General features: G+C 41.1%; 1 protein-coding gene across 1 annotated transcript in view; it reads right to left on the bottom strand.

Moving 5' to 3' along the window:
- The window catches only part of FOXN1 (forkhead box N1), an 18,340-nt gene extending 3,294 nt beyond the window's left edge, over positions 1-15,046 (bottom strand). Inside the window, exons 1-6 of the mRNA XM_041482830.1 lie at positions 14,927-15,046; positions 11,533-12,027; positions 9,348-9,458; positions 5,549-5,676; positions 4,691-4,787; positions 1-183 (exon numbers count right to left, since the gene is read on the bottom strand). The exon at positions 1-183 is cut by the window's left edge and continues 25 nt beyond it. Of these exons, the coding sequence (XP_041338764.1) occupies positions 1-183; positions 4,691-4,787; positions 5,549-5,676; positions 9,348-9,458; positions 11,533-12,027; positions 14,927-15,046 (1,134 nt within the window). The remainder of the gene's footprint in view (positions 184-4,690; positions 4,788-5,548; positions 5,677-9,347; positions 9,459-11,532; positions 12,028-14,926) is intronic.
- Positions 15,047-26,128: the final 11,082 nt, after the last annotated feature.

A 26,128-nucleotide genomic window follows, 5' to 3' on the forward strand; every position in this document is an offset into this window, starting at 1 on the left:
AGCAACTGGGTCTTTCCTCTTCCATTTCTGAAGCTCCTCCTGCATCTTGTCAATCTTGGCTGGGTTCAGAGCCCACAAACAGCCCTTCCGAGAAGAATTCCCTGACTTGTTCTCAACTTTCTCAAAGCACTTGTTCAAAGACAAATTGTGGCGCACGGAATTCTTCCAACCATCTGGAGCTGTCTGGAGAAACAAACCCAATGTAAGAACAAGCTAAAAAAAAAATAAATTAAAAGCTAAAAAAAAAAAAAATTTAAAAATGCATGTGTGTATATATATAACTGTGTTTTGACTGGTGAGGTTACAAGAAATGCTGTTTAAGTTTGTGCCTTCTGCAGTGAGAAACTTGTACGTTAGAGGGAAGCCACAAAAATGTTACAGTCATGTTGTGTGGGAAGAGAGGGATCAGATAAAATAGTAACTGATCTTCTAAGCAAAAAGGTTGTCAGAGACCTGCTGGATCTTTAAGAGTGAACTTGCACATCACAAGAATTAAGTGTGCAAAAATTCGTGTTCTAGAACTAACCAGAAATCGATCAGAATCTATCTTAGAACACCTAGAAATATTTCCAACTCTTCATTAAAGTACTGGGTGCTACCTGGGCTCACATTCAGTGTCCAGGCAGACTTCACAGGGATTTCTCATGCCACTGTAGGTGTAACTTTGTGTGCTGGCCAATTACATAAGCAAATGGTTTAATCACAAGCCCTCCAGATGAGATACAGGTTTCCACAGCTCATCACTCATCTCTGTGCTTTGCATTTGCTTTTAAATCAGCAGCAGAAGCTGGATTGAAACTGGATCATTAAAATGATTATTTTCTTGTTTGCCAAAAATTCTCATATTTTCTTTTCAATTTCTCATAAGAATTGCAGGAATGAAACAGCTCTGAAATGTGGGGAGGTTGTTGGTGGCTGTTGATTCATATTCATGGATGCAAATATTTATCATAACTGTTTGTATCAAGCAGATAATTATTGAACAGAGAGCATGAGGAATAAATGTGGGTTTCCACAGTCTATTTTAAAATGTTAAAAATTAGAATTTCCCTCTTAGGTTCATTAAGGTTTTTTTTTTTCCATTTTATATTTTTTATTAATAGGATCCTTCTCTCATAAAAAGCCAGATTTTTGATAGTTTGATAATTTCTTTAATCATTGTCTAGTCCATCAGACTTCCTCTCAGACCATCTTTTATAAATGGATCTGAGCCCATTTGAAATTTTGGCTTTCACCAGGCAGACTGTGAATGTTGAACCTACTTTGATGAAATTATTTTATCGGGATTTAATTTTTTTGTACATGCTTTTATAAGAACTGTAAAACCTGTTGTTTTGTAGCTTGTAAAGAACCATTGTGTGGATAAAGCTTTATTGATGAGTTGAGGACCACATTTAATACTCAATTAATTAAAAAATAAATAGATGTGGAATTAAATACATACTATTTACTAAAAGAGAAACTATTTTCCCTTCAGAGCAGCAGAGTTTCTTCCATTTTGGCCCACCTGATGTCAGCATTTCACTATCCTGACTCATGGGTGAGACAACACAGATTGAAACAGAAAGGAAGAGAAGAGAAGAGAAGAGAAGAGAAGAGAAGAGAAGAGAAGAGAAGAGAAGAGAAAAAAAGAAACCCCAAACCTTTAAAGACTTTTCTGCCACAGAGTCATACTAAACATGACAAATCAAATATTTTCTCCCTTGCAGATAACATTCAAGTAACTTTCTGGCAGTTCCAAAAGTGAATAAAGCTGTTCCTCCCAGGCAAATGATGTATTTAGCTACTGAACAAGCTGACCTGGAAGAATATTCCTGTTTCTTGCCCTGCACAGAGGCTCCACACCCCCCTGTGTACCTAGACAGGATAATTGGTGTTTCTGCTCAGATGGGAGCGGCACGGGCTCCTCAGAGGATTTCAGAACGTGTGGGGGTGTAAATTAGGAGATGGTTTTAGAAACTGTACAAGCAAAAAGTACATGGATTGATTTTGGAGGCTGCTGCCAGGAGCGGAGCTGGTTCTTGCATTAAATTTGGGACTGCTGAGCTGTGAGAATTTGTTTGCCCAGGTAGGGCTTAACACCCTGAGTGTGTTAAGAGAAAAACCACCAGTTTTAAAAGCAGGTGTGATTGTTAAGTGAACAAATTTTGGCTGCTGGGGCTGCTCTTGAGTAGGAATCTCCTTGCTGTGGCTGATTTCGGCCATGGTTGCATTCAGCAGGTGAGGATAAAAGTGCAGAATCACAAAATCAGCTGGGGAATCCCAGAATCATCAAGGTGGGGAAAGCCCTCTGAGGTCACCGAGTCCAACCACTGACACAAGGCCACCAGCAATCCACGTCCCCAGGTGCCACATCTACAGCCCCTGAGCCCTTCCATCACACCACGGACCTTTCTGCCCTCTCAGCCCACTGGCAACAACTCCAATTAAAAAGATTAAAGCTTTCTGTTAGACTCACTAATCACTACAAAAAAAAAAAAAAAAAAAAAGAAGAGAAAATTATTGTCCATCCCCACTGATCCTGACCAGCTCTTGAAGTTTAAAGAGTTCAGTGATCTTGCAAAACCCTTTCTCTTTAAATCTAGGTCTCAAGAGAAGGGAGAGGTACATCAAAGACTAATTCAACTTTAGCTGCGTAGATTTTTTTTTTTTTTTAGGACGTAGGAGTTGGATTGCTCTGTTTCAACTAGAAATGAGATTGTTGCATCACAGAAACTAAATTTGCTGTGGCAGCGAATCCCAGTTAATTTGACTCGGCTTGTATCATCCCATGTCTCCCAGCAAGGCTCTGCGTGCACTTGCTCTCTTTTTTTCTCCAACCTAAATTTCTTCCCCTCTCCCTGTTGTATTCTGATTTTTAGTGAGCACTGGTAGCAGCAGCAAAACGTTCTTTGCTGGTTTTTATGTGGTTTTATTTTGCTGAAGAGTCTCCAAAAGCAGGGAGGATGGAGGATATAAATTTTTGCCATGTATTGTTAATTCTCTGCTGTAAAGACCAGAGGAGACAGAGACTGATGACTGTAAATGTAATGTCTGATTGCTCATTCTCCCCTGGTTATTTTAAGGATGTTACAGTCAAATACATTTGGCTGCATTTGTAGGTAAAATGCAAAAACAAAGCTGCTACAAAATAGGGAATGTTTGGGTAGCACCCCCTGCTCTATTCTTTTCCTACAGCAGTAACCTCACCCTCATCAGTTCTTAAATGAATTTTATAAAAAGACATGAGGTTCTGAAAAACCAGGAAGGGCCAGGATGGTGACACCTGGAGGAGCCACAGTCCTGAGTCCAAGGGATTCTGCCCATGCTGGCAGCAGCAGCTTTATTTGATTTAAAGCTGCTGATTAATTTTATAATCAATTGTGTTGTAAGGCAACAGAGAATTAATTTCAGTTTGATCTGGTGAATGGACATGCATGTGCCTGTAAAAATTATTAATAATATTTCTACTTCTCTGCTTGAAACTCCTGCTATTTTCCTGTGGATTCCCCTGGGATTTCTAACGGTAGATTTCTTTATTTTTTTCTCCCTTCTCTTGCTTGTAACAAATGATGGAGTACTTAGTGATTCCTTTGGGAGGAAATCTGGGAGTACAGGAATGTGATGGATCCTGCCAGTTCTTCCTCTGTGATAATGTGTATTTTCTTTGATTACTGACATATTCAATCTCCTTTTTTTTTTTTTTTTTTTTTTTTTTTTTGGTGTGTGTATGCTCTATTTATCCTCAGTGTCCAAAACCACTGCAAAATTGTATTGGAACATTTATTTTTCATTACTCTCAGTGTTCCTTTATTACAAATGTTTGAACTGCCTTGCTGTGGCTGTTTTAAATTCCCCTTGATTGCTGCAGGGCTATTTGCAATAGGAAACAGGACAGACTCACTGGCTTTATTTTCATTTTTGGGCCTTGCTCAGGGCTGAGCTCACCCACTGTGGACTTCAGTGAGGTGCTTTTGAAGAATCAGCAGAAAAAAAAAAAAAAAAAAAGCCCTGAGTGGAGCAGCACTTGATGATTCCATTACAATCTGAACTAATCCTCCTGCCCGTGGATCCCTGTGCTGAGTGAGCATTTCTGCTCCCTCTCCAAGTGTGAGGAGCCATTCCCTCCCAGCAGGGATCCAAATTTCGGCGGTGCTGCTGCAAACCATCCACCCCTTCCCTGCCCAGCTCACCGTGTCATTATGAGCTTAGTGCCATTATCACACCTGGCACTTTTCTTTGTGCAGGGCATGCTGTTGCCCAAGATGAATATCCCAGCTCCAGGATGGAGTGAGAGAACCTGGAATTCTCTGCTTCCACACCGGCCCAAAGGTGCTGCTGGTGGCAGAGGAAGCTACAAGACCAGTTCTGCCTGTGTTTGAGACCTGAGAGAAAGCAGTGAATGTGTTTTTTTAAATTATTTACCCTTTTTATGGGCTGCTGGTGAGGAATGGTCACTGTTATACACACAAGCTCACAGCTGGAACAGTTCTTAAAGTCTTCTTGAGTTAAATATTGCCACATTTCACATTTCTGCCTGGGTGCAAAAGGCTGGGTGGCTTGTGACCATGGGAGGATGTAGTGTGTAATTGATTTGGTATTAATCTCCAAAGAAATAATCCCTTTTCATAGCGGGAATCCCATCCCTTCCTCCCTCTGCTGACAGATAAGCTTAGAGGGAGATTCCCCTCCCCATCCCTGTGGAACTCACCTTAAAGTAAGGGAAGTGTTCCGTCATGAAATTGTAAATCTCACTGACTGGCAAACTCCCTGTCTTGCTGTTTTTGAGAGCCATGAAGATCAGGATGCTTTAGGGAGAGAAAAAAAAGCATTTTAGCCTCTTCTGCCCGACTCCTCACAACCAAAAATAGATCATTTTTTGCACTGTGTGTAGTTATTCTGACTTTCACTGTCACAGCACAAATACAAACGTGATTTTATGTTTCCACTCAGCTGTTTACAACAATCTCCTAACTTCTCCAAGCTCATCTAGAAGGTCCAACCTGGGTTTAAAATAAAAGAATACAGAAAGTAGAATCAAGACCTTCAAATCCTGCTGGTGTGTAGTTATTGAAGGTTTTGTTTGACTGGTGAAGGCCACAAAGAGGAGCAAACTGACAGTGACAGAGGGACAATTAAAATTTAATTGTATGATCTACTTTGGGGGCTAAACCCCTGTGGTGACTGCCATAGCTGATACATTTTCAAGGCATTTACTTGCTCAAGTAACTGGGGGAAAAATCAGTTTTAATACAGAACAGACAACTAAGTAGCAGCAGTCTTGTGCTGATGAAATTCGCAACACTTAAAATTTTGCATTAGAGAAACCTCTCACTATTTTTTTTCTTTGGGGAGTGATCAGGACTGCTCCCCTGCTTTACAACACTTAGTTTCTCTGCCTTGGCTGGCCCCAGAGCCTGGAACGTTTTGTGATCCACAGGGACAGGACAGAACACCCCGGGAACAAGACAAATAGAGCGAACGTGTTGCTGCAAACGATGCTGGAAAGGGGCCAGGGGTGAACAGGGTATTTCCTGTAAGGTGAGGGCTTGGAAAAATATTGGATTACCTGTAGGAGTAGATGGGTTTGGGGAACAGAGGCTGCTGAGATTCTTGGCTGCTTTGAGGAGCAATCCTTTGGTAGGGGTAGTGCGAGGAAGCGATGTAAGTCACGGGGTAGCTGCCTCCTGAGGGGTACTGGGGGGACAGCAGAAATGTTATTTATTTTAGCAACAAACCCCACAAAACATTCCCTAATAACAGCATTATTTATGAGGATACTGTACCGGAAAAAGTATTTTCTTTATTGCCTGCTATGAGGAGCTGTGTGCTATTAATTGTCCCCAGATAATTCTTAATTTTATAGACCTAAAGCTTATCTCCCTCCAGCCATCTCTTTTGAAGTATTTCAGCCTGCTCAGCCTCCCCTGAACATGCACACAAATAAGGAATGATGTCATTTTATTGACATTAAAACCCCAAACCACCAGAGTAAAAAGCTTCAATGTTCACATTAGAAAAACCAGCTGAGGAAGTAAAGCTGCTAAAAATGTAGGAAGAAACAGGGAAGTTTTGCTTGAGCCTTATTTGGTTTTGTGTGATATTTTTGGTTGCTTTTTTCTTTAGGTGGAGAGGGTACAGAAAGGCAAAAATTGAAAGCATATAATATCTGCTCCTAAGGGAATAGCATCCCAAAATCTCAGTTAAAATTACTGCTACTGTGCAAGGCAGGGAAAAACCCAACAAACAACAACAAGAACTTTAATGGATGCACCAGAATATATTTAAGATGAATGTATTATTATGGAATAAGTCAGTGTTGTCATTCCAGGGGTCAGGAGAGCAGCATATGTGACATTTTTGAGATGGTCTCACACTGCCTGTCTTGTGCTGAGGCTGTTGGGCTGCTCCCTGTCTGTTCCCTCACAGTCAATTCCAAAGAAAAAGCTTCTCCACAGGGCCAGGAGCTCATGTGCCACCACCTCAAGTGACTTTTCCACTCCATTTTCTCTATCAGAAAGCTGAAAAGAATAGCCAGGACCCCTAAAATCAGACAATATTTATGCCACTCTTGTCCTGGGGCCAGCCACAGAAGCTCCCTGAGGAATGCTGACCTATCTCTCCAGGAGATCCCTAAGCCTGTCCCAAGACACACTACAGTGATGGGATCACCAGGATAAAAAACCAGGTGAGAGATGAGATGATCCACACAGACAGCCTGGATTGCACCAGAGCTTCCACAGATTTGTCCTCAGTTTCTTAACACAGCACTTGGTCTTTTCCTTCTCTGAATATTCCACTTTTTTCTTCCTCAAATTACAGTTTAAACCTGCTGCAAAGAGACTTTCAGGAGCAAAGGAACGTGATTCAGAGCAGATAAGATAACATCAGCTGGCTCTCTGGGAGAGAGGAATTTCTGCCTCTTCCAGATGAATCTTTCCAGATGCCAGGGGTGAGGACATGGCCAAAATTAGAAGTCCTGTCACACACTACTAAAAAATCTAGCTGGATGCCTTCCCTGGTACTCAGAGGTTGCTGAGCCCTGTCCTGGTGTTTCACTGCTCAGCTCCAGCAGTCCTGTGCCATGAGGTTTGTGTGGTTCCTCTGGAAAATTATCATGTAGCTCTCAAGACTCATTGGGAAAAATCCCTTGGACATCTCCTTAGTTTCTAATTCTACTTGCTTTATTTTTTTTTGATCAATAGATTTGATTGCGCTTGGTCTTTGCCCCCTTAAAACAGCAAAATATTATTTATTTCCTCTGTGCTCTGAATAATTGATGTCATTTTCTCAGTAATTTTATGCTGGCTGCTGGCGTTTTTCTTGCCTGTTTGCTTTTATCTTCCTTACACTGAACTGCCTGAAATGGAATGTGGAAAACCAGGCTGAATAGACTCAGTTGTTTGCATGGTGAAAGAAATGAAATGTACATAATTAATCATGTCCTGCCTTGTTAAACTAAATATTGGGCACAATTAGAGTCTCCAGAGCAGCCGTGAACTAATTTTTGCGTGCACTGTGGTGCTCCCTGCCTTGTGCACAGATTTTCCCCCAAGAGCAGGAAACCAGGCAATTCCTACAACTGATTTTTATTTGTTTTGGTGGCTCTTTGAAAAGAAACAACCCTAAGATAGGGCTGGTTTTGATGTCACCATGAAAGGCCAGACCTGGGCGTTTTAGGGATTATTTCTGTTTTATTGGTTCCATGAATCCTTTTTGAGGGAAGGGAGGCTGGGGAACGGGCTGGGATGACAGGCTGGAGCTGGTTTTACAGTCTCCCGTGGCATGAGAGGTGTTTTATGGTGGGTGGGTGAGTGACTCCAGCCACTGCCTGCTGCTCACTCGGGTCAGTAATAACTCATTTTTCTTCTGAGTCACCACTTCTGTGTCCAGCCAAGGGGAAGGTGAGGCTGTTTTATCTTCTGCACAAAATTAATGAAGGGGCTGAATGCCTCTCATCCCTCTAATGAAAACTGGGGCCCAGCTGGAACATCCTTCACTCCAGGGCCCGTTCTCCAGAGTGGAACTTCCTCGGAGGGATTGAACTTGCGCTGCCCCATTCCAGCTGGAAATGTGAAGAGTTAATAATGGGGCTGCTCCACGCAGGAGGGGTTATTCCACTTTTCACATCTGCATCTCAGCTCTTTTCATTTCCCAGTGTGTGATCATGGCACGGGAACAGCAATTCTACCTCTTTTACCTCTTACAGCTTTGCAAATGATTATTTTTCAAATTTTGTTTTTATTTTATTCCTGAGCAGTAGAACACGTTGCCAGACTTTTTCTACACAAACACTAAGCACAGGTATTGAAAAGTCTGACAGAAACCTGCTGCACTTCAGAGATTTTGTCCCAGTGCCAGCCTGCAGGTGGATGGAGGATTTTCCTCTTGGTGCCTGTTGGGTCTTGCCTGGCAGCTGCCAGGAGTTTTAAATCTGGAGGTTTTTGGAATGTGATCAGTACAGAAACAGCACTGCTGTCAAACCAGAAAGGACAGGGGAAAGGTGCCTGCTGCAGAATGGATAAAGAAATTAAGGATATTCCACGAATTCATAAGATAAGTGGGGTTTCTGCACACAGAAATGGCATTTTTATAGTGAGTGAGATATATGGAGCTGTGACATATCCACAGTAGTTTATATCTGCAGCACAGCTTTTTTTTTGGCACCATTTTCTTCTAAAATAACAATAATGGATTTCTAAGTTAGGATGGTAGTGCAATATCACCTCTTAATTTATTTTATTTTAATTTTATTTATTTATTATTTTTATTTTTATTATTGCCAATTATGCTTCAGCTGAATAATCTTTCTCTGGGGATGATGTAAGAGACAAAAGGTTTCAAAAGGGGTGTGTGTGCCATCAAGCACAAGGAAAGTGAACATCATTTTCCTGTTCCAATTTTTCTTTAAAATATTTTTCTATGTTTGGTCTGAATTTTAACAATCCATTTAGTTTTTTTTTTTTTTTTCCTGAAGTTAAAGGAACTTAAGTTAAAGGAAGTTAGTGTGTCACCCTAGGACACACAGTTAATTAAGATCCTGAAATATCAAGAGTTACCATTAATTTATCTGGCTCCAAAGCAAATTTTCTTGAGTGTAATAATAAAAATATAAATATCCAGTACCAAGATTCAATTTCTACAAATTTTGGTTTGTTTTTCTTTTTTTTTTTTTTCCTCCTTCATGACCATCTTAAATTGCATTTAGCTGTGGTTCTTTTTAGATCTTATTCTCATAAACAGACTGTAGGCATATAAACACAACCCTGCAAACCCAAAAACTTAAAGATATTTTTAAATCCTTTTAAAAAAAAATATGATTACCACAATTTTTGTACCATTTGAGTGCTAAAAATCAGGGTGCTGACCTGATGGAAAGGGTGAGAGGAGCAATACATCTGCTGCACCTGGGGCTGGTAGCAGTACAAACCAGGCTGCCCTTCCAGGGGGGATGTCCTGAGCTTCAGGTCCGAGTCCTGCTGCAAAACAGCCAAGGGAGAGTAATCAGAGAGAACAGCTGGATTTAGAACAGGATGATTGGTCCCTGCCTGGGTTTGCCTTCCTTGTGTTGAGTTTTTGGGGATTAATTGTGTTTTAGTGAGGGTTAACAGAGGTTGGTTTATGTTTTAGTGGCAGATCTGGGATGAGCTGTCCCTGGGAAGGGCCAAGGCCAGGCTGGAGCACTGGGACAGGGCAGGAGGTGACACTGGATCATCTTTAAGGTCCCTTCCAACACAAACCACTCCACGATTCCATAAAGACACGAACCAATTCCTGCATTTCCATAACTACAACTCGAAAAAAGGAAATGATATGAACCAATTCCTGCATTTCCATAACTACAACTCGAAAAAGGAAATCCCAGCCCACATCCCATGCAGAGGGCGATGCAGGAAACGTCAGGCTCTGTTTATATTTTTATTTTTTTCCCTCCCTGCACACACAAACCTCACACTCCAGCTGTCATTCCTCAGTGTCTCCCTCGTTTTTCATTCTCCCTGATTTTATCTTGCAGGCTGGCAGTGCCTCAGCTGCCTCTGGAATTTTGGCATTAGCTGGAGGGTGAGGTCTGTAATGTACAGGAAGGAGGTGGCAGAGAGAAAAATCACACTGGGCTGGCTACTGGGTTCAACCAAGATGCAGGAAATGTGTAAAAATGGAGGAATTCAGTGAGAATCTTGTGTTTTCAAGAATCCAATAGCGCTTATCCTTCTGCTTTAAAACATGGCCAGTTTTAATGGCATTTTAGTCGGTCTAAAAATATTAATAAATAAACATATATACACATTATTTCTTATGTATATTTTATATATCATGCATGTTGTATATCTAATAAATATAAAATATTCAGTATTTTTATGTTATATTATTAGAGGCACAAACTAAACTTGGTTTGACATCCACTACTAATAAACATCAGTGTTATCTTGGTGACCACCAGATGAAGATTTTCAGAAATCCCAACTTTCCAGCAGTATGGAAATGATTTAAAAGTGGGAAGTTGGGTTCTGGCAGGACCCAACAGGGAGTAGCTACACGTGCTTGTAAAGGGCTCCTGCTCTGCTGCCTTTGCATCCTGCAGCCCAGGGATTTGGGAAGAAAATGGGAATATTTTTTTTTTTCATCAGCTGCTCATAGGTTTTGCAGCATTGAACTCCTCTGACCTAGATGAGTGTTTATCCAGGAAATAAGAGATTTAGATCAATTTCCTCCTTAACCTGGATGGCTTCAATCCCCAGGTATGTTCCCTGACAACATCTCTCCATTCCCCTGGTCTTAATCCAATTAAGACTTTTTTTTAACTCCTCTTTCATTTGGTAGCCCTGAATTCCTCCTCTCCCAGCCGTTCAGAACCAGCTCAGGGCTCCCCTCTGGCAGGTGGAGTTGTTCTTTCTGGCTGCAGGAGATGATCAAGATGCACTTTGCACCTTGGATCACAGCAGAGATATTGTGGAGACACTGGAGGGTAATTTAATTTGCTTTTCAGGGATCTCTGCCGCCCTAAGTAGGCAGTTGCCTCCATCTAGTACTGAAATTAGCCCAGGCAACTTTGCACTGCACATATAAACAGAGCTGATATTTATTTTTGGTGGGACTCATGTCTTGGAGTTTCTCTTCTATTTGCACTGAGAAAAGTGCAGGTGAGCTGTGGGACCAAATCTGCTCCACAGCCTCATGCTTGAAAATATTGTTTTGTGAACTTTTGTCTCTAGAAAACACCAGCTGATGACAAATTTGGACATTCAGGATTCGTGTACCCCTGTCTGATGGAAAATAATTTCTCCTTGTGCCTCTTTCCAAGGATTGTTTGAGGAAAAGCCCAGAAAACAGAGAATTTGGCCAAATAAACACGGATCTGCTAATAACCCTAAATCTAAACCCTACATCTGCTTTAATAACCCTAAAAATAACCCTAAATCTGCTTTCCCTGACCTCTAGCCTGTATCCTGACAGAACGACAAACACCAACGTAGCCACTACAACAAAAAAACCCTTCCAAAAGCGCATTTTTACCCCCGAAAAGAGGGAAAACAACAGCAGAACCCCACTGACCATGGCCTGGGAGCCGTGCTCCTGCCCCGTGGTGCCGTACTGGAGGCTGTCACACCACGGCTGCTCCGCAGAGATATTTGGGATGTGGGTGGGAAACGCCTCCGGCTCCTCTGCGGAGCCCGGCAGAGCCTCGAAGCCATCGATGCCCCGATGGCTTTTGAAGGGAGAAGCTTCTGGTGGCAGGGCCTGGTGAGCTTCCTGGAAAACATCCTCGCCGATCTGCCTCTTGTAAGGGTGGAAGGGGCTCCTGCTGCTCTTGAGGAAGCGCTCGTAGCTGCTGGTGCTCTCCTCGTAGCTGCAGCGCCGGAATTTCTCGGAGCTGAAGGATGCTCTGAATTTGTTCTTGCCGCAGGGGATCCCTTGGCTGGCAGGGAACCGGCCCTGGATGGGGTCCTGGCATGGGGAAGCAGGGCTGGGGCTGGCAGAGGATTCCGAGCTCGTCCGCTCCGTCCTGGAGTCCGGCTCGTAGGGCTGGCAGCTGTAGCTGGGGTTGTCCTGTGGTGGGACATGGATATTCATTTATGGAAGGTCAGGATTGAAGTCTGAGCAAATATTTTGTACTGTTTTCATTGTCTAAGTTATTTGTTTATAGAAATTTTAACATAGAAATATCTAGAATATATATAACATGTATGTATATAGCATTTATATTTTAATTACATTAAAAACTGCGATGGAATATGGACATTTATTTAAGGTCAGGATTGAGGTTTGAGCAAATATTTTATATTATTGTCATTGTCTAAGTTATTTATTTATAGAAATTTTAACATAGAAATATCTAGAATATATATAACATGTATGTATATAGCATTTATATTTTAATTACATTAAAAACTGCGATGGAATATGGACATTTATTTAAGGTCAGGATTGAGGTTTGAGCAAATATTTTATATTATTGTCATTGTCTAAGTTATTTATTTATAGAAATTTTAACATAGAAATATCTAGAATATATATAACATGTATGTATATAGCATTTATATTTTAATTACATTAAAAACTGCGATGGAATATGGACATTTATTTAAGGTCAGGATTGAGGTTTGAGCAAATATTTTATATTATTGTCATTGTCTAAGTTATTTATTTATAGAAATTTTAACAGAAATATATAGAATATACATAACATGTATATATATAAATATACAACATTTGTATTTTAATTACATTAAAAGCTGCAATGGAATATTGACATTTATTTAAGGTTAGCACTGAAGTTTGAGCAAATATTTTATATTGTTTTCACTGTCTAAGTTATTTATTTATAGAAATTTTAACATAGAAGTATATAGAATATATAAAACATGTATATATATAACATTTATATTTTAATCACATTAAAAGCTGCGATGGGATATTGACATTTATTTAAGGTTAGGATTGAAGTTTGAGCAATTATTTTTTATTGTCATTGGCTAAGTTATTTTATTGTTGGCTAAGTTATTTTCATTGTCTAAGTTATTTTATTATTTTCATTTATTTATAGAAATTTAAAAATATAAAATTTATATTCTAATTACATTAAAAGCTGCGATGGAATATTGACATTTATTTATTTAATGTTAGTATTTAAGTTTGAGCAGATATGTTATTATTTTCATTATCTAAGTTATTTATTTATAGAAATTTTTAAGTTGACATTTATTTATTTAAGGTTAGTATTTAAGTTTGAGCAAATATTTTATTATTGTCATTGTCTAAGTTATTTATTTATAGACAATTTTAAAATATGAAATTTATATTTTAATTACATTAAAAATGTAAGTATGGTAAGTATGAAATGACCAGCTCTAACCACCTTCATGCAGGGAAGCCCTAAAAAAACCTCAAGGGTTTTCTGGTTGCTTGGTATCCAAAACTCTTCATCAATTAATTACTAAAAGCAAGGCCAGGTTGGACTGGGCTTTGAGCAGATCTCCACATTCCATCACTTCCCCTCATCAAGGTGGCCACATCTCGGGTTTCTGTGTTGAGGTGACCCCGAGGTGTTAGAAATTCTCTTTTTTTCCCAGCCCCACGACAGAAGAAGAAGTTGAGATTCATCAGTTCTGCTTTTCAAGGTTTTTTTTATTTTATCTTATCTGTTACATTCTTTCCCTGACCTGCTGAGATCTGTCCTGCAGGTCGGGTTGTGGCACAGTGCCTGCCCTTGGGGTGGCGTTAACTTTTTATACTAAGAACTACTTTATTTATAGATTATTTACAATAATTTCCCAATACCTATCACCTACGTTAGTCTATCTCTACTTTACACCAATCCAAAAGTGTCACCACCACAGCAGAGGACGGAGGACAAGAAGGAGAAGAAGGAGAAGTAGAAGAAGAAGGAGAAGAAGGAGAGGTAGAAGAAGAAGGAGTAGAAGGACAGGACACACCCAGATTCCTTTATCTTGCCTCTTGAACCCCCATTCTAAAACCCCAAAATTCTACTTTTCCACCCCGTGACAGACCAACTATCATTCCACTCAAACCCTTGCGGCTTGTACATCTTCACACAAAGTTGGTAATTTTTTCCATGGGCTAAAATCGAAGGCACAGGTGTGTTTGACTCCGTTGCCTCTTGAACCCCCATTCTAAAACCCCAAAATTCTACTTTTCCACCCCGTGACAGACCAACTATCATTCCACTCAAACCCTTGCGGCTTGTACATCTTCACACAAAGTTGGTAATTTTTTCCATGGGCTAAAATCGAAGGCACAGGTGTGTTTGACTCCGTGCCAAGCTCTCTGAGCCCCCTGCCAGGGTCTCAAACCACCCGGGGCAGGCAGAGGAATGTCCTGGTTTTCCACAGCCATGCTCATTTGGAGGCACGAGACAGGCTCTGGGCAGACACTCCAACATCCCTGTGCCATCTCCTCCCTTCTGCCCTTCAGCCAGCAGCAGCTGCTGCAGTGCTCTGTGATCTGCAGGAGGAAGGCTGGAGCAGGGCTGAAGTCTGAAAATCTGAATCTGGCGCTGAAAATCTGCATTTCCCTGACATCAGGGATCAGCAAACACTGGGGAGCCTTTGGGAGGACGCACACCAGGCAGGAGCTGTGCTCAGGGAGGGGGAATGGGATGGCCTGTGCTCTACAAAAAGGCAGGCCAGGGTATTGAGTGCTCCCCGCCCTCTCCAAATCCCAGAAATCCCACAAGGAAAATCAGGATAAATCCAGTTCTTTTTGCAGGGGAACACAGCACAGCTTTCCCAGTCATTTTTAGGAATGGAACGGAACATTCAGCTGGAGTTTAAGATTAGCTGAGCAGCATAACTCAGGTTTCTACCCTTCAGGAATAAAACTTCCAGTATTTGCTCTGTCACCAGTAGGTTTGGTGAGATTCAGCAAGAGCTGAAAGTTTATTTTGATCTTTAAAGAAGGAGAACAGGCCTGGGCCAGTTGTACTCACGCTCTGCTGAACTGGGGATATTGAATCCCCCTGTGCCTTCATCAGGTCCTGCTGGTCCCTTTCCAGAGTGTCCGAAGGAGAAAATTTAATATTGGACTGGTCCTGGAGTAGCGAAACCATCACCAAACCCACGTCAGACAGAAATCCTGTGAGGGCAAAAATCAAATTACAATAAGCACTTTTTAAATTTCGTACTGTGAGACAAACCCCTTGCTGGGTGCACAGGCTGGGATGTGCAGCTGGAGCCATCCTGAGGAATTCCTGACACAGTGGAATTGTTTTTTAGCTCTTAAAGAAATGTTCTGGAGATGCAATTCCAATGAAGATGTGGCACGGGGTTTCTGTAGATTCACCACATAATTTTTATAAAAATAAGCACTTTCTTTGTTTCCTATAGGATAATAAATTAATGAAAATGTACTGTTTTGGGGTTGTGCAAATTTAGCAATGTCACTTTATTGAGAGATTGGGATATAAATGCACCCCAGCTGTTTTCAGAGAGACTATATTAAAAAAAAGGATATTTTTCTATCACTACTCAGACTGATGGATACAACACACTTATATTTTCATTTTGTTTTTTATTAGTCCCAATCCCTTCAGCCTTTATGTGCTGTTTGCATGACTTAAATGCATCTGAGATATGTAAATGACTTCATCATTCCATCCCTGTTTTTGTTAGTTGGATCTCCTCTCAAGTTCCCAATCTTTGATCTTTGGATATAGGAGCCATATCTGATGGTGTTCTTTGGATTAAAAGGAATAAATTTAATCTTCTGGTCTTTTGTTTTCCTTGTTCACTGTAACCTTAGAGTAAAACAAAAGTAGAACATGCATCCTTTTATGCCATGCACCAAGTTTGTAGTTACATGAAGGTGTTCATGCTCATAATTTCAATTTCAGGTGAACAAATCAGGGGGAAAAAAAGCCACTTTAATTCAAGAGTTAATCTGCCAGGTCTTTGCCACGTGTTGAAATAGCTGCTAGGTAAATATCTAAGGGGTTTGTTAGGTTTGCTTAACAAAGATATATCACCTAAAAATGTGGAAACCCTTTTTTGCCTTTATAGTTCAAAGAGAAATCTGTATTTATGATGAGCAGAACTGCACTGCCCGGGGGGATGGAGCACAATGGGGCTTGGAAATCAAGCAGGAGACCTGTAGTAGTACATCAGGGGAAAAAAAATGATGTGAGATGGAGTTCAGAACGTCTCAGGCTCTTCTCCCAGTGGCTTGACTGGAGGCTGATGAGGAGAGAGATTCCTCATCTTGAAAGAGGCAGGTGGGAAAACTGTCAGCTGGGAAAGAGATGCGAGTGTCTATTTGTAATTTGTAATTTGTGAGTGCTCCACGCTGGCTGCCCTCCCAGTGCTGCTTCCCCACTTATCTTCAGGTTATACAAAGCTGTCTCTGACCTCTCTTTTATACTGCAATTTTTCAGCCCAGCTGCCTCATTTGTGGTCTGGAGCATTACAGTTTTATTAAAAGCTTTTGCACAGGTACAGTTCTTGCCTGGTGCCTTCTGCATTGTGAGAAATTTTCCCAAATCCTTTCTGAAAGCAAAGGGAATTTGTCAGGGTTGTTTGGAAAATCAATACAAAAGGTCCAGAAAACCAAATCACTCTGAGACCTTTGCCAGGTTCTGTTGATAAATTGCATTTTGGTAAGGAAGGAGGAGTCTTAGTCACATTTTACACTATAAAAATTTCCCCCTCTGTAGGGAAACTGCTTGCATTTATTAAATGAGAAGCAGCCATAGGGAAGGTATTTTTCTTTTTTTACTGTTAAATGAGAAGCAGCCTTAAACAGTGTTGGGCTGACAATCTGTACTCAGTGGTGGTTTTGGAATGCCTTTGTCAGGAATCCATCCTGGAGGATCTGCCATGTGGGGATAAATCCCAAGGCTACAATCCCTGTGCTGCTTTCAGGTTCCACACTGGCACCTCAGTGAGAGCTGCAGCTCCAGGTTCTGCTCATCCTGGGACGTTGTGGAAATGTCTTGCTGTGAGAGAAAAACCTCTGGCCATGTACTTCTGATTTTTGTTTTATTCTTGGAGCCCAAACCTCTCACTTCAAAAGCCATTTGCAGCTTCATCCTTGCTGGTGTGTCTCACAGCAGGTTGCAAATGCAGATCAGTTTAAACTGCCAAATCGACATACTGAAAAATCTTTTTGCTGTCGCTGTTCATTAAATCTTTTGTTAACGTCCCTTAGAGACATTCTATTTTGTTAAAAGAACATGTAACTAAAAACCAACCAACAAACCAAAACCCACAAAAAAACAACAACAAAAAACCCCAAACCAAAACAAAAACCAACTCAAAACCACTTTGCATTGTTCACATAGATTTTAGCAAAGACAAATCACAACACTCACTGACAAATCTTCTTAAAGAGCAGAAATTACAGCCAGGGGAGGTTGCCAATAATCAGGATTACAATAAATCATTTGCAACAAACTGTTCCTGGGAGACAGAGCTTAAGGAAGTTGTGGGTTGCCTGGATGTAGGACGTGCTAAAGCAAACAATGATGCTTTGATTTGGAGAGAGGTATCTGATTATCCCAGCTGCAGCTGGAACCATTTCATGTCATTTTGGCTGCTGTAAATGTTGCGTGACCATGCAGGCTCCTGTGATAAGATAACCACCTCGAAAATAAGAAAAGAGTGAGAAAGTGTAACCTCAGCTGGTGTTGGGGTAAGCGAGGCAGCAGCAGCTGATCTATTAGCTCTGCATGACTGAGCCCGAGGCAGGAATCCACGGCCTGAACAATCCCTGGGCTTGTGTCTCCTCTGCCTCCTGCAGCCACCTGAACTGGCTGGGTGCTGCTGTGAGTGCCCTCTGCAGCCCCTGGGGCTGGGGCTGCTTCTCACAAAGGAGTTTGGATGTTCCTCAGCTCCCAGTCCATCCTCTGCTCCTGTGTGACCTGCTCACTTCTCTGCCCAGAACCCTAAATCATCATTTGCCTCTCCACATCACACTGATGTTTCCCAAATAACTCTGTGGGATCTTCTTTTCCCCCTCAAGTCTTTATGGAAAAAGGAGCCACGAGGTTTCAGAATCCCATTTTTCCTCTTACAGTTAAAAATCCATCACATGTCAGCCAATGATGTCGTGTGCCATACATCACAGAAGTGCCCAGAATGTTGTGATAACACTTGTCATGGAGACAGGAATTTTCTACACATAATTAATTATGGAAAACCTTCAGAAAAGGGATTTGTTAATAAGCATCAGCATTTTTTCGGAAAGGATTTTAATGAATTCAAGACTTTTCTAAGGTTATTCCTGCCAGGCTGACACTGGAGGTTGTGCTGGCTCATCAAAGCTGTCACTGCTTTGTTGATCCCTGACATTCCTGTCACTAAGGCTTGCCCTGTTTTTAGGAGACATTTTCAGGAACAGGATTGGAACCTGCACAGCCCAGCACTAAACTCTGGTTTGGCCACATGAATTCCTCATTGCTTCCTTGCTCCTCTTTACAGGATGCAAGAACCTTGATTACAGGATACTTGAATAACTTTACAGAGCTTCTAAGGACTGTAATTTCTTTTCTTCTGGATTTAAATCTGCCTGTGAATTTGTTTAATTTAACTGTGCTGGTTTTGCTTTCTTATTCAAAGGTTCTGAGCTCAATTCTCTCACAGTTAGCTGTGATTGCTGCCCATAATTGGCTACCTCTGGATATTTAGATATTTATTTACCTTTTTGCACACTTAGAGAAAAATAAGGTTAATGTGACAAAATCAAGGATGAGTGAAGAAAATTTGCACTTATAAGACCCTTTCTGCATCCAGTGACATGGGATGTGTTTGCTGCCAGCTAAGTAGTAAAGTACTGAATTCCTGTAAGAGAAGGATGCCATTTTTAATGAAATAATTCCTGAATTATCAGGGTTTGTTCATTAAGGACTACCTGTAGGCAAGGCTGCATACCAGGTGAGCACTGGGGACTAATTGCCACCATGTCCAGCTGTGCTGTCCAGCAGGAGGGGTTGGGAACTCTGGAACATCCAGGTGTCTCCTGGATGAGGTGGGGAGAGTGTTTGCAGCTGGTTTTTAATCTGCTCTAGGAACACATTTATAAAAAACTACAATTCTCTGAAAAAAAAAACAAACAAAAAACCCAAAAAAAACAAAACAAAAACCACCCAAAAAAAAACCCTTTAAAAGGCATTTATCCCACATCAGTTTTATGGGGGAAAAAAACTGAGGCAGAACCAGGAATTATTTGTTGGATTGCAGAAAATATCCAGGTGATGTTTCAGTGTGGTCCAGGTTCCTATCCTTACATCAGCATTTTAGTTTTTCTTCTTTACTTATATTTTATCCTGCATCTTTTACTTCTGACGCCAACAGTGAGGACGGTCTGTCCCTGCAGATAACTTTGTGAATTATTAAATTTTTCTTTTTTTCCTGGATGAAATGTACTAATTTCTCATTCTGAAGCCATTCCACACCTTAGACTGTACTGCAGCCCTTTCCTGAAGGATTTCTAGTTCTGCTGACACCTTTCTGGGATGGAAAGGCAAAAACACCTGTGGTGTTTAAGACGTAGGCACACCATGGTGGTTGCTGTCCAAGCACACAGAAATTCCCTCAAAATAGAGAAAAGCAGATTATAGAGCTTCTTCTCAGCTTCATTGCAGGTCCTGTTCGTTCTGGGAATGGATTTTACCTCTAGTTCTAAAGTATTAATTTATGCAGAAGTAGAAAGCCCGACACAAATTCACACTGTGGCTGAAATAACACTGTAAGGACTCCCCTGTTTCTTGTAGACTGGGCAGACTCATCATGTGGGAAGTTATAAATAGAGAAAAGTCCCTCACAGGTGCTGAACTTGCACAATCAGCCCGGCAAAGAGGGAACTCAGCACTGAGCAGAAACCAAGCATGGAGAAATGAAGCTGAGAAGGAGAATGAGTTTGTCAGGTGCACTTGGTTTTCCCCTCACCTCTTTCCTCCCCATCCTAAACACTAAAACACCTTTCCAACTCCACCAGTTATGCTGTAAAGTAGATGTCAGCTCTCCCTGCCAGCCCTGCGACTGGGCTGTGTTTTCAAACCCAATCCTTTGCATACCCTGTCCTGTTTTCTGGGTGAATGGTTCTGCTGCTTCCTGAAGGAGGGGTGTGAAATTTCATTGCTTTCTTGTAGACATCTAAGCATGAAGTCAGACACGGTTCCAAGGGCTGGGAGCAGTTAATATGATACAGAAACTGTGTGATTCTGTCATGAATAACCAGCTGGGTTGGCAGGAAAAACCAGCACGGGAGATAACGGCGTTCGCTGGCTGATGGCAGCAAATCTGTAACTGAGTCCTCTGGGCTGAATTCAGAGTTTTACTCTGGGTCTGGGCACTGCCAGTGAGGAGAGACCAGAAACACAGCAAAGCTATCAACACAACCATGTGGTTTATAAAAACAATTGCTAGGAGGAAGAAAGGCTGAGAGCAGCTGCAGCCAAGCAATGGGATGGTGGGTAAGGAGGTGCCTCCTTTGGCTCAGAAATTCACCTGCAGATTGCTGAAATCTGGGAGAATGCAGCAGGGAATGAGCACTTTGTCCTTCTCCAGGCATCCCTCACGGCCCCTGCACCTGTGCTTCACTCTTACCTTTTTTACAGCCCTGTTTCACACCATCATTTGTGAGCTTCAGTGTCCCTTTCTCCTATAATTATGTGTGCTGTCTCCCACGTGTTCCTTCATCCTTTCCTTTCCTTTCCTTTCCTTTCCTTTCCTTTCCTTTCCTTTCCTTTCCTTTCCTTTCCTTTCCTTTCCTTTCCTTTCCTTTCCTTTCCTTTCCTTTCCTTTCCTTTCCTTTCCTTTCCTTTCCTTTCCTTTCCTTTCCTTTCCTTTCCTTTCCTTTCCTTTCCTTTCCTTTCCTTTCCTTTCCTTTCCTTTCCTTTCCTTTCCTTTCCTTTCCTTTCCTTTCCTTTCCTTTCCTTTCCTTTCCTTTCCTTTCCTTTCCTTTCCTTTCCTTTCCTTTCCTTTCCTTTCCTTTCCTTTCCTTTCCTTTCCTTTCCTTTCCTTTCCTTTCCTTTCCTTTCCTTTCCTTTCCTTTCCTTTCCTTTCCTTTCCTTTCCTTTCCTTTCCTTTCCTTTCCTTTCCTTTCCTTTCCTTTCCTTTCCTTTCCTTTCCTTTCCTTTCCTTTCCTTTCCTTTCCTTTCCTTTCCTTTCCTTTCCTTTCCTTTCCTTTCCTTTCCTTTCCTTTCCTTTCCTTTCCTTTCCTTTCCTTTCCTTTCCTTTCCTTTCCTTTCCTTTCCTTTCCTTTCCTTTCCTTTCCTTTCCTTTCCTTTCCTTTCCTTTCCTTTCCTTTCCTTTCCTTTCCTTTCCTTTCCTTTCCTTTCCTTTCCTTTCCTTTCCTTTCCTTTCCTTTCCTTTCCTTTCCTTTCCTTTCCTTTCCTTTCCTTTCCTTTCCTTTCCTTTCCTTTCCTTTCCTTTCCTTTCCTTTCCTTTCCTTTCCTTTCCTTTCCTTTCCTTTCCTTTCCTTTCCTTTCCTTTCCTTTCCTTTCCTTTCCTTTCCTTTCCTTTCCTTTCCTTTCCTTTCCTTTCCTTTCCTTTCCTTTCCTTTCCTTTCCTTTCCTTTCCTTTCCTTTCCTTTCCTTTCCTTTCCTTTCCTTTCCTTTCCTTTCCTTTCCTTTCCTTTCCTTTCCTTTCCTTTCCTTTCCTTTCCTTTCCTTTCCTTTCCTTTCCTTTCCTTTCCTTTCCTTTCCTTTCCTTTCCTTTCCTTTCCTTTCCTTTCCTTTCCTTTCCTTTCCTTTCCTTTCCTTTCCTTTCCTTTCCTTTCCTTTCCTTTCCTTTCCTTTCCTTTCCTTTCCTTTCCTTTCCTTTCCTTTCCTTTCCTTTCCTTTCCTTTCCTTTCCTTTCCTTTCCTTTCCTTTCCTTTCCTTTCCTTTCCTTTCCTTTCCTTTCCTTTCCTTTCCTTTCCTTTCCTTTCCTTTCCTTTCCTTTCCTTTCCTTTCCTTTCCTTTCCTTTCCTTTCCTTTCCTTTCCTTTCCTTTCCTTTCCTTTCCTTTCCTTTCCTTTCCTTTCCTTTCCTTTCCTTTCCTTTCCTTTCCTTTCCTTTCCTTTCCTTTCCTTTCCTTTCCTTTCCTTTCCTTTCCTTTCCTTTCCTTTCCTTTCCTTTCCTTTCCTTTCCTTTCCTTTCCTTTCCTTTCCTTTCCTTTCCTTTCCTTTCCTTTCCTTTCCTTTCCTTTCCTTTCCTTTCCTTTCCTTTCCTTTCCTTTCCTTTCCTTTCCTTTCCTTTCCTTTCCTTTCCTTTCCTTTCCTTTCCTTTCCTTTCCTTTCCTTTCCTTTCCTTTCCTTTCCTTTCCTTTCCTTTCCTTTCCTTTCCTTTCCTTTCCTTTCCTTTCCTTTCCTTTCCTTTCCTTTCCTTTCCTTTCCTTTCCTTTCCTTTCCTTTCCTTTCCTTTCCTTTCCTTTCCTTTCCTTTCCTTTCCTTTCCTTTCCTTTCCTTTCCTTTCCTTTCCTTTCCTTTCCTTTCCTTTCCTTTCCTTTCCTTTCCTTTCCTTTCCTTTCCTTTCCTTTCCTTTCCTTTCCTTTCCTTTCCTTTCCTTTCCTTTCCTTTCCTTTCCTTTCCTTTCCTTTCCTTTCCTTTCCTTTCCTTTCCTTTCCTTTCCTTTCCTTTCCTTTCCTTTCCTTTCCTTTCCTTTCCTTTCCTTTCCTTTCCTTTCCTTTCCTTTCCTTTCCTTTCCTTTCCTTTCCTTTCCTTTCCTTTCCTTTCCTTTCCTTTCCTTTCCTTTCCTTTCCTTTCCTTTCCTTTCCTTTCCTTTCCTTTCCTTTCCTTTCCTTTCCTTTCCTTTCCTTTCCTTTCCTTTCCTTTCCTTTCCTTTCCTTTCCTTTCCTTTCCTTTCCTTTCCTTTCCTTTCCTTTCCTTTCCTTTCCTTTCCTTTCCTTTCCTTTCCTTTCCTTTCCTTTCCTTTCCTTTCCTTTCCTTTCCTTTCCTTTCCTTTCCTTTCCTTTCCTTTCCTTTCCTTTCCTTTCCTTTCCTTTCCTTTCCTTTCCTTTCCTTTCCTTTCCTTTCCTTTCCTTTCCTTTCCTTTCCTTTCCTTTCCTTTCCTTTCCTTTCCTTTCCTTTCCTTTCCTTTCCTTTCCTTTCCTTTCCTTTCCTTTCCTTTCCTTTCCTTTCCTTTCCTTTCCTTTCCTTTCCTTTCCTTTCCTTTCCTTTCCTTTCCTTTCCTTTCCTTTCCTTTCCTTTCCTTTCCTTTCCTTTCCTTTCCTTTCCTTTCCTTTCCTTTCCTTTCCTTTCCTTTCCTTTCCTTTCCTTTCCTTTCCTTTCCTTTCCTTTCCTTTCCTTTCCTTTCCTTTCCTTTCCTTTCCTTTCCTTTCCTTTCCTTTCCTTTCCTTTCCTTTCCTTTCCTTTCCTTTCCTTTCCTTTCCTTTCCTTTCCTTTCCTTTCCTTTCCTTTCCTTTCCTTTCCTTTCCTTTCCTTTCCTTTCCTTTCCTTTCCTTTCCTTTCCTTTCCTTTCCTTTCCTTTCCTTTCCTTTCCTTTCCTTTCCTTTCCTTTCCTTTCCTTTCCTTTCCTTTCCTTTCCTTTCCTTTCCTTTCCTTTCCTTTCCTTTCCTTTCCTTTCCTTTCCTTTCCTTTCCTTTCCTTTCCTTTCCTTTCCTTTCCTTTCCTTTCCTTTCCTTTCCTTTCCTTTCCTTTCCTTTCCTTTCCTTTCCTTTCCTTTCCTTTCCTTTCCTTTCCTTTCCTTTCCTTTCCTTTCCTTTCCTTTCCTTTCCTTTCCTTTCCTTTCCTTTCCTTTCCTTTCCTTTCCTTTCCTTTCCTTTCCTTTCCTTTCCTTTCCTTTCCTTTCCTTTCCTTTCCTTTCCTTTCCTTTCCTTTCCTTTCCTTTCCTTTCCTTTCCTTTCCTTTCCTTTCCTTTCCTTTCCTTTCCTTTCCTTTCCTTTCCTTTCCTTTCCTTTCCTTTCCTTTCCTTTCCTTTCCTTTCCTTTCCTTTCCTTTCCTTTCCTTTCCTTTCCTTTCCTTTCCTTTCCTTTCCTTTCCTTTCCTTTCCTTTCCTTTCCTTTCCTTTCCTTTCCTTTCCTTTCCTTTCCTTTCCTTTCCTTTCCTTTCCTTTCCTTTCCTTTCCTTTCCTTTCCTTTCCTTTCCTTTCCTTTCCTTTCCTTTCCTTTCCTTTCCTTTCCTTTCCTTTCCTTTCCTTTCCTTTCCTTTCCTTTCCTTTCCTTTCCTTTCCTTTCCTTTCCTTTCCTTTCCTTTCCTTTCCTTTCCTTTCCTTTCCTTTCCTTTCCTTTCCTTTCCTTTCCTTTCCTTTCCTTTCCTTTCCTTTCCTTTCCTTTCCTTTCCTTTCCTTTCCTTTCCTTTCCTTTCCTTTCCTTTCCTTTCCTTTCCTTTCCTTTCCTTTCCTTTCCTTTCCTTTCCTTTCCTTTCCTTTCCTTTCCTTTCCTTTCCTTTCCTTTCCTTTCCTTTCCTTTCCTTTCCTTTCCTTTCCTTTCCTTTCCTTTCCTTTCCTTTCCTTTCCTTTCCTTTCCTTTCCTTTCCTTTCCTTTCCTTTCCTTTCCTTTCCTTTCCTTTCCTTTCCTTTCCTTTCCTTTCCTTTCCTTTCCTTTCCTTTCCTTTCCTTTCCTTTCCTTTCCTTTCCTTTCCTTTCCTTTCCTTTCCTTTCCTTTCCTTTCCTTTCCTTTCCTTTCCTTTCCTTTCCTTTCCTTTCCTTTCCTTTCCTTTCCTTTCCTTTCCTTTCCTTTCCTTTCCTTTCCTTTCCTTTCCTTTCCTTTCCTTTCCTTTCCTTTCCTTTCCTTTCCTTTCCTTTCCTTTCCTTTCCTTTCCTTTCCTTTCCTTTCCTTTCCTTTCCTTTCCTTTCCTTTCCTTTCCTTTCCTTTCCTTTCCTTTCCTTTCCTTTCCTTTCCTTTCCTTTCCTTTCCTTTCCTTTCCTTTCCTTTCCTTTCCTTTCCTTTCCTTTCCTTTCCTTTCCTTTCCTTTCCTTTCCTTTCCTTTCCTTTCCTTTCCTTTCCTTTCCTTTCCTTTCCTTTCCTTTCCTTTCCTTTCCTTTCCTTTCCTTTCCTTTCCTTTCCTTTCCTTTCCTTTCCTTTCCTTTCCTTTCCTTTCCTTTCCTTTCCTTTCCTTTCCTTTCCTTTCCTTTCCTTTCCTTTCCTTTCCTTTCCTTTCCTTTCCTTTCCTTTCCTTTCCTTTCCTTTCCTTTCCTTTCCTTTCCTTTCCTTTCCTTTCCTTTCCTTTCCTTTCCTTTCCTTTCCTTTCCTTTCCTTTCCTTTCCTTTCCTTTCCTTTCCTTTCCTTTCCTTTCCTTTCCTTTCCTTTCCTTTCCTTTCCTTTCCTTTCCTTTCCTTTCCTTTCCTTTCCTTTCCTTTCCTTTCCTTTCCTTTCCTTTCCTTTCCTTTCCTTTCCTTTCCTTTCCTTTCCTTTCCTTTCCTTTCCTTTCCTTTCCTTTCCTTTCCTTTCCTTTCCTTTCCTTTCCTTTCCTTTCCTTTCCTTTCCTTTCCTTTCCTTTCCTTTCCTTTCCTTTCCTTTCCTTTCCTTTCCTTTCCTTTCCTTTCTTTCCCTCTCCCTGCAATGACAGCCTGGGTCACTTTATTTTCTTCTACCACATTATAAAGTCATTTAATATATTCCAATGTACCCCTTTCCTTTCTGTGGCTGTTTTGGTTCCTAGTTTCCAAAGCAGTTTATGGACTATCCACAATATTTTCTATACCCACAATATTTTTGTATAAGGTTATTTTTTTTAGAGTCCACCACTACATTTGAATGAAAAGGCAAACACCAGTTGGTTTTAACACCAGATGCTAAGAGTGGACATTGGTTAACATTTCCAAAAATGCGAGGAGCACTGAATGATACAACAAATAATGTGGGTCAGGGATTGTCAGCTGCTCCAGACCCAAAACACAAGTTGTGGCCCTGCTCCTTGTGGGTAATAAAAGATGATTAATGAGCAGCTGCTCCCATGAATTACCTATTGATAGCTCAAAGGCTCTGGGTGCCACCATGCACCTCATTAACTCTCTGGGGAACTTGTAGGGGGCACACAAAGGGGAAGGACTTTTGGGAGCCTCCTAATTTGTTTTAGGTTCCTTTTTCTCCCCGGGTGAGTCACGCTCATCTCCCTGGGACTTGAGAGTTCATCTTGGGATCTCATGCCATCCTTCTGTCTTTATGAGAAGGTGTGGATGATGATCCACCCTAATGGTTTCTGTTGCTGGCTGTGGCAGCATGTTTTATGACGGGTGTGGTACATTCCCATTTTCT

This window comes from Pyrgilauda ruficollis, unplaced genomic scaffold, assembly GCF_017590135.1.
Source record: "Pyrgilauda ruficollis isolate IOZ18807 unplaced genomic scaffold, ASM1759013v1 scaffold59, whole genome shotgun sequence".
Lineage (NCBI taxonomy): Eukaryota > Metazoa > Chordata > Aves > Passeriformes > Passeridae > Pyrgilauda > Pyrgilauda ruficollis.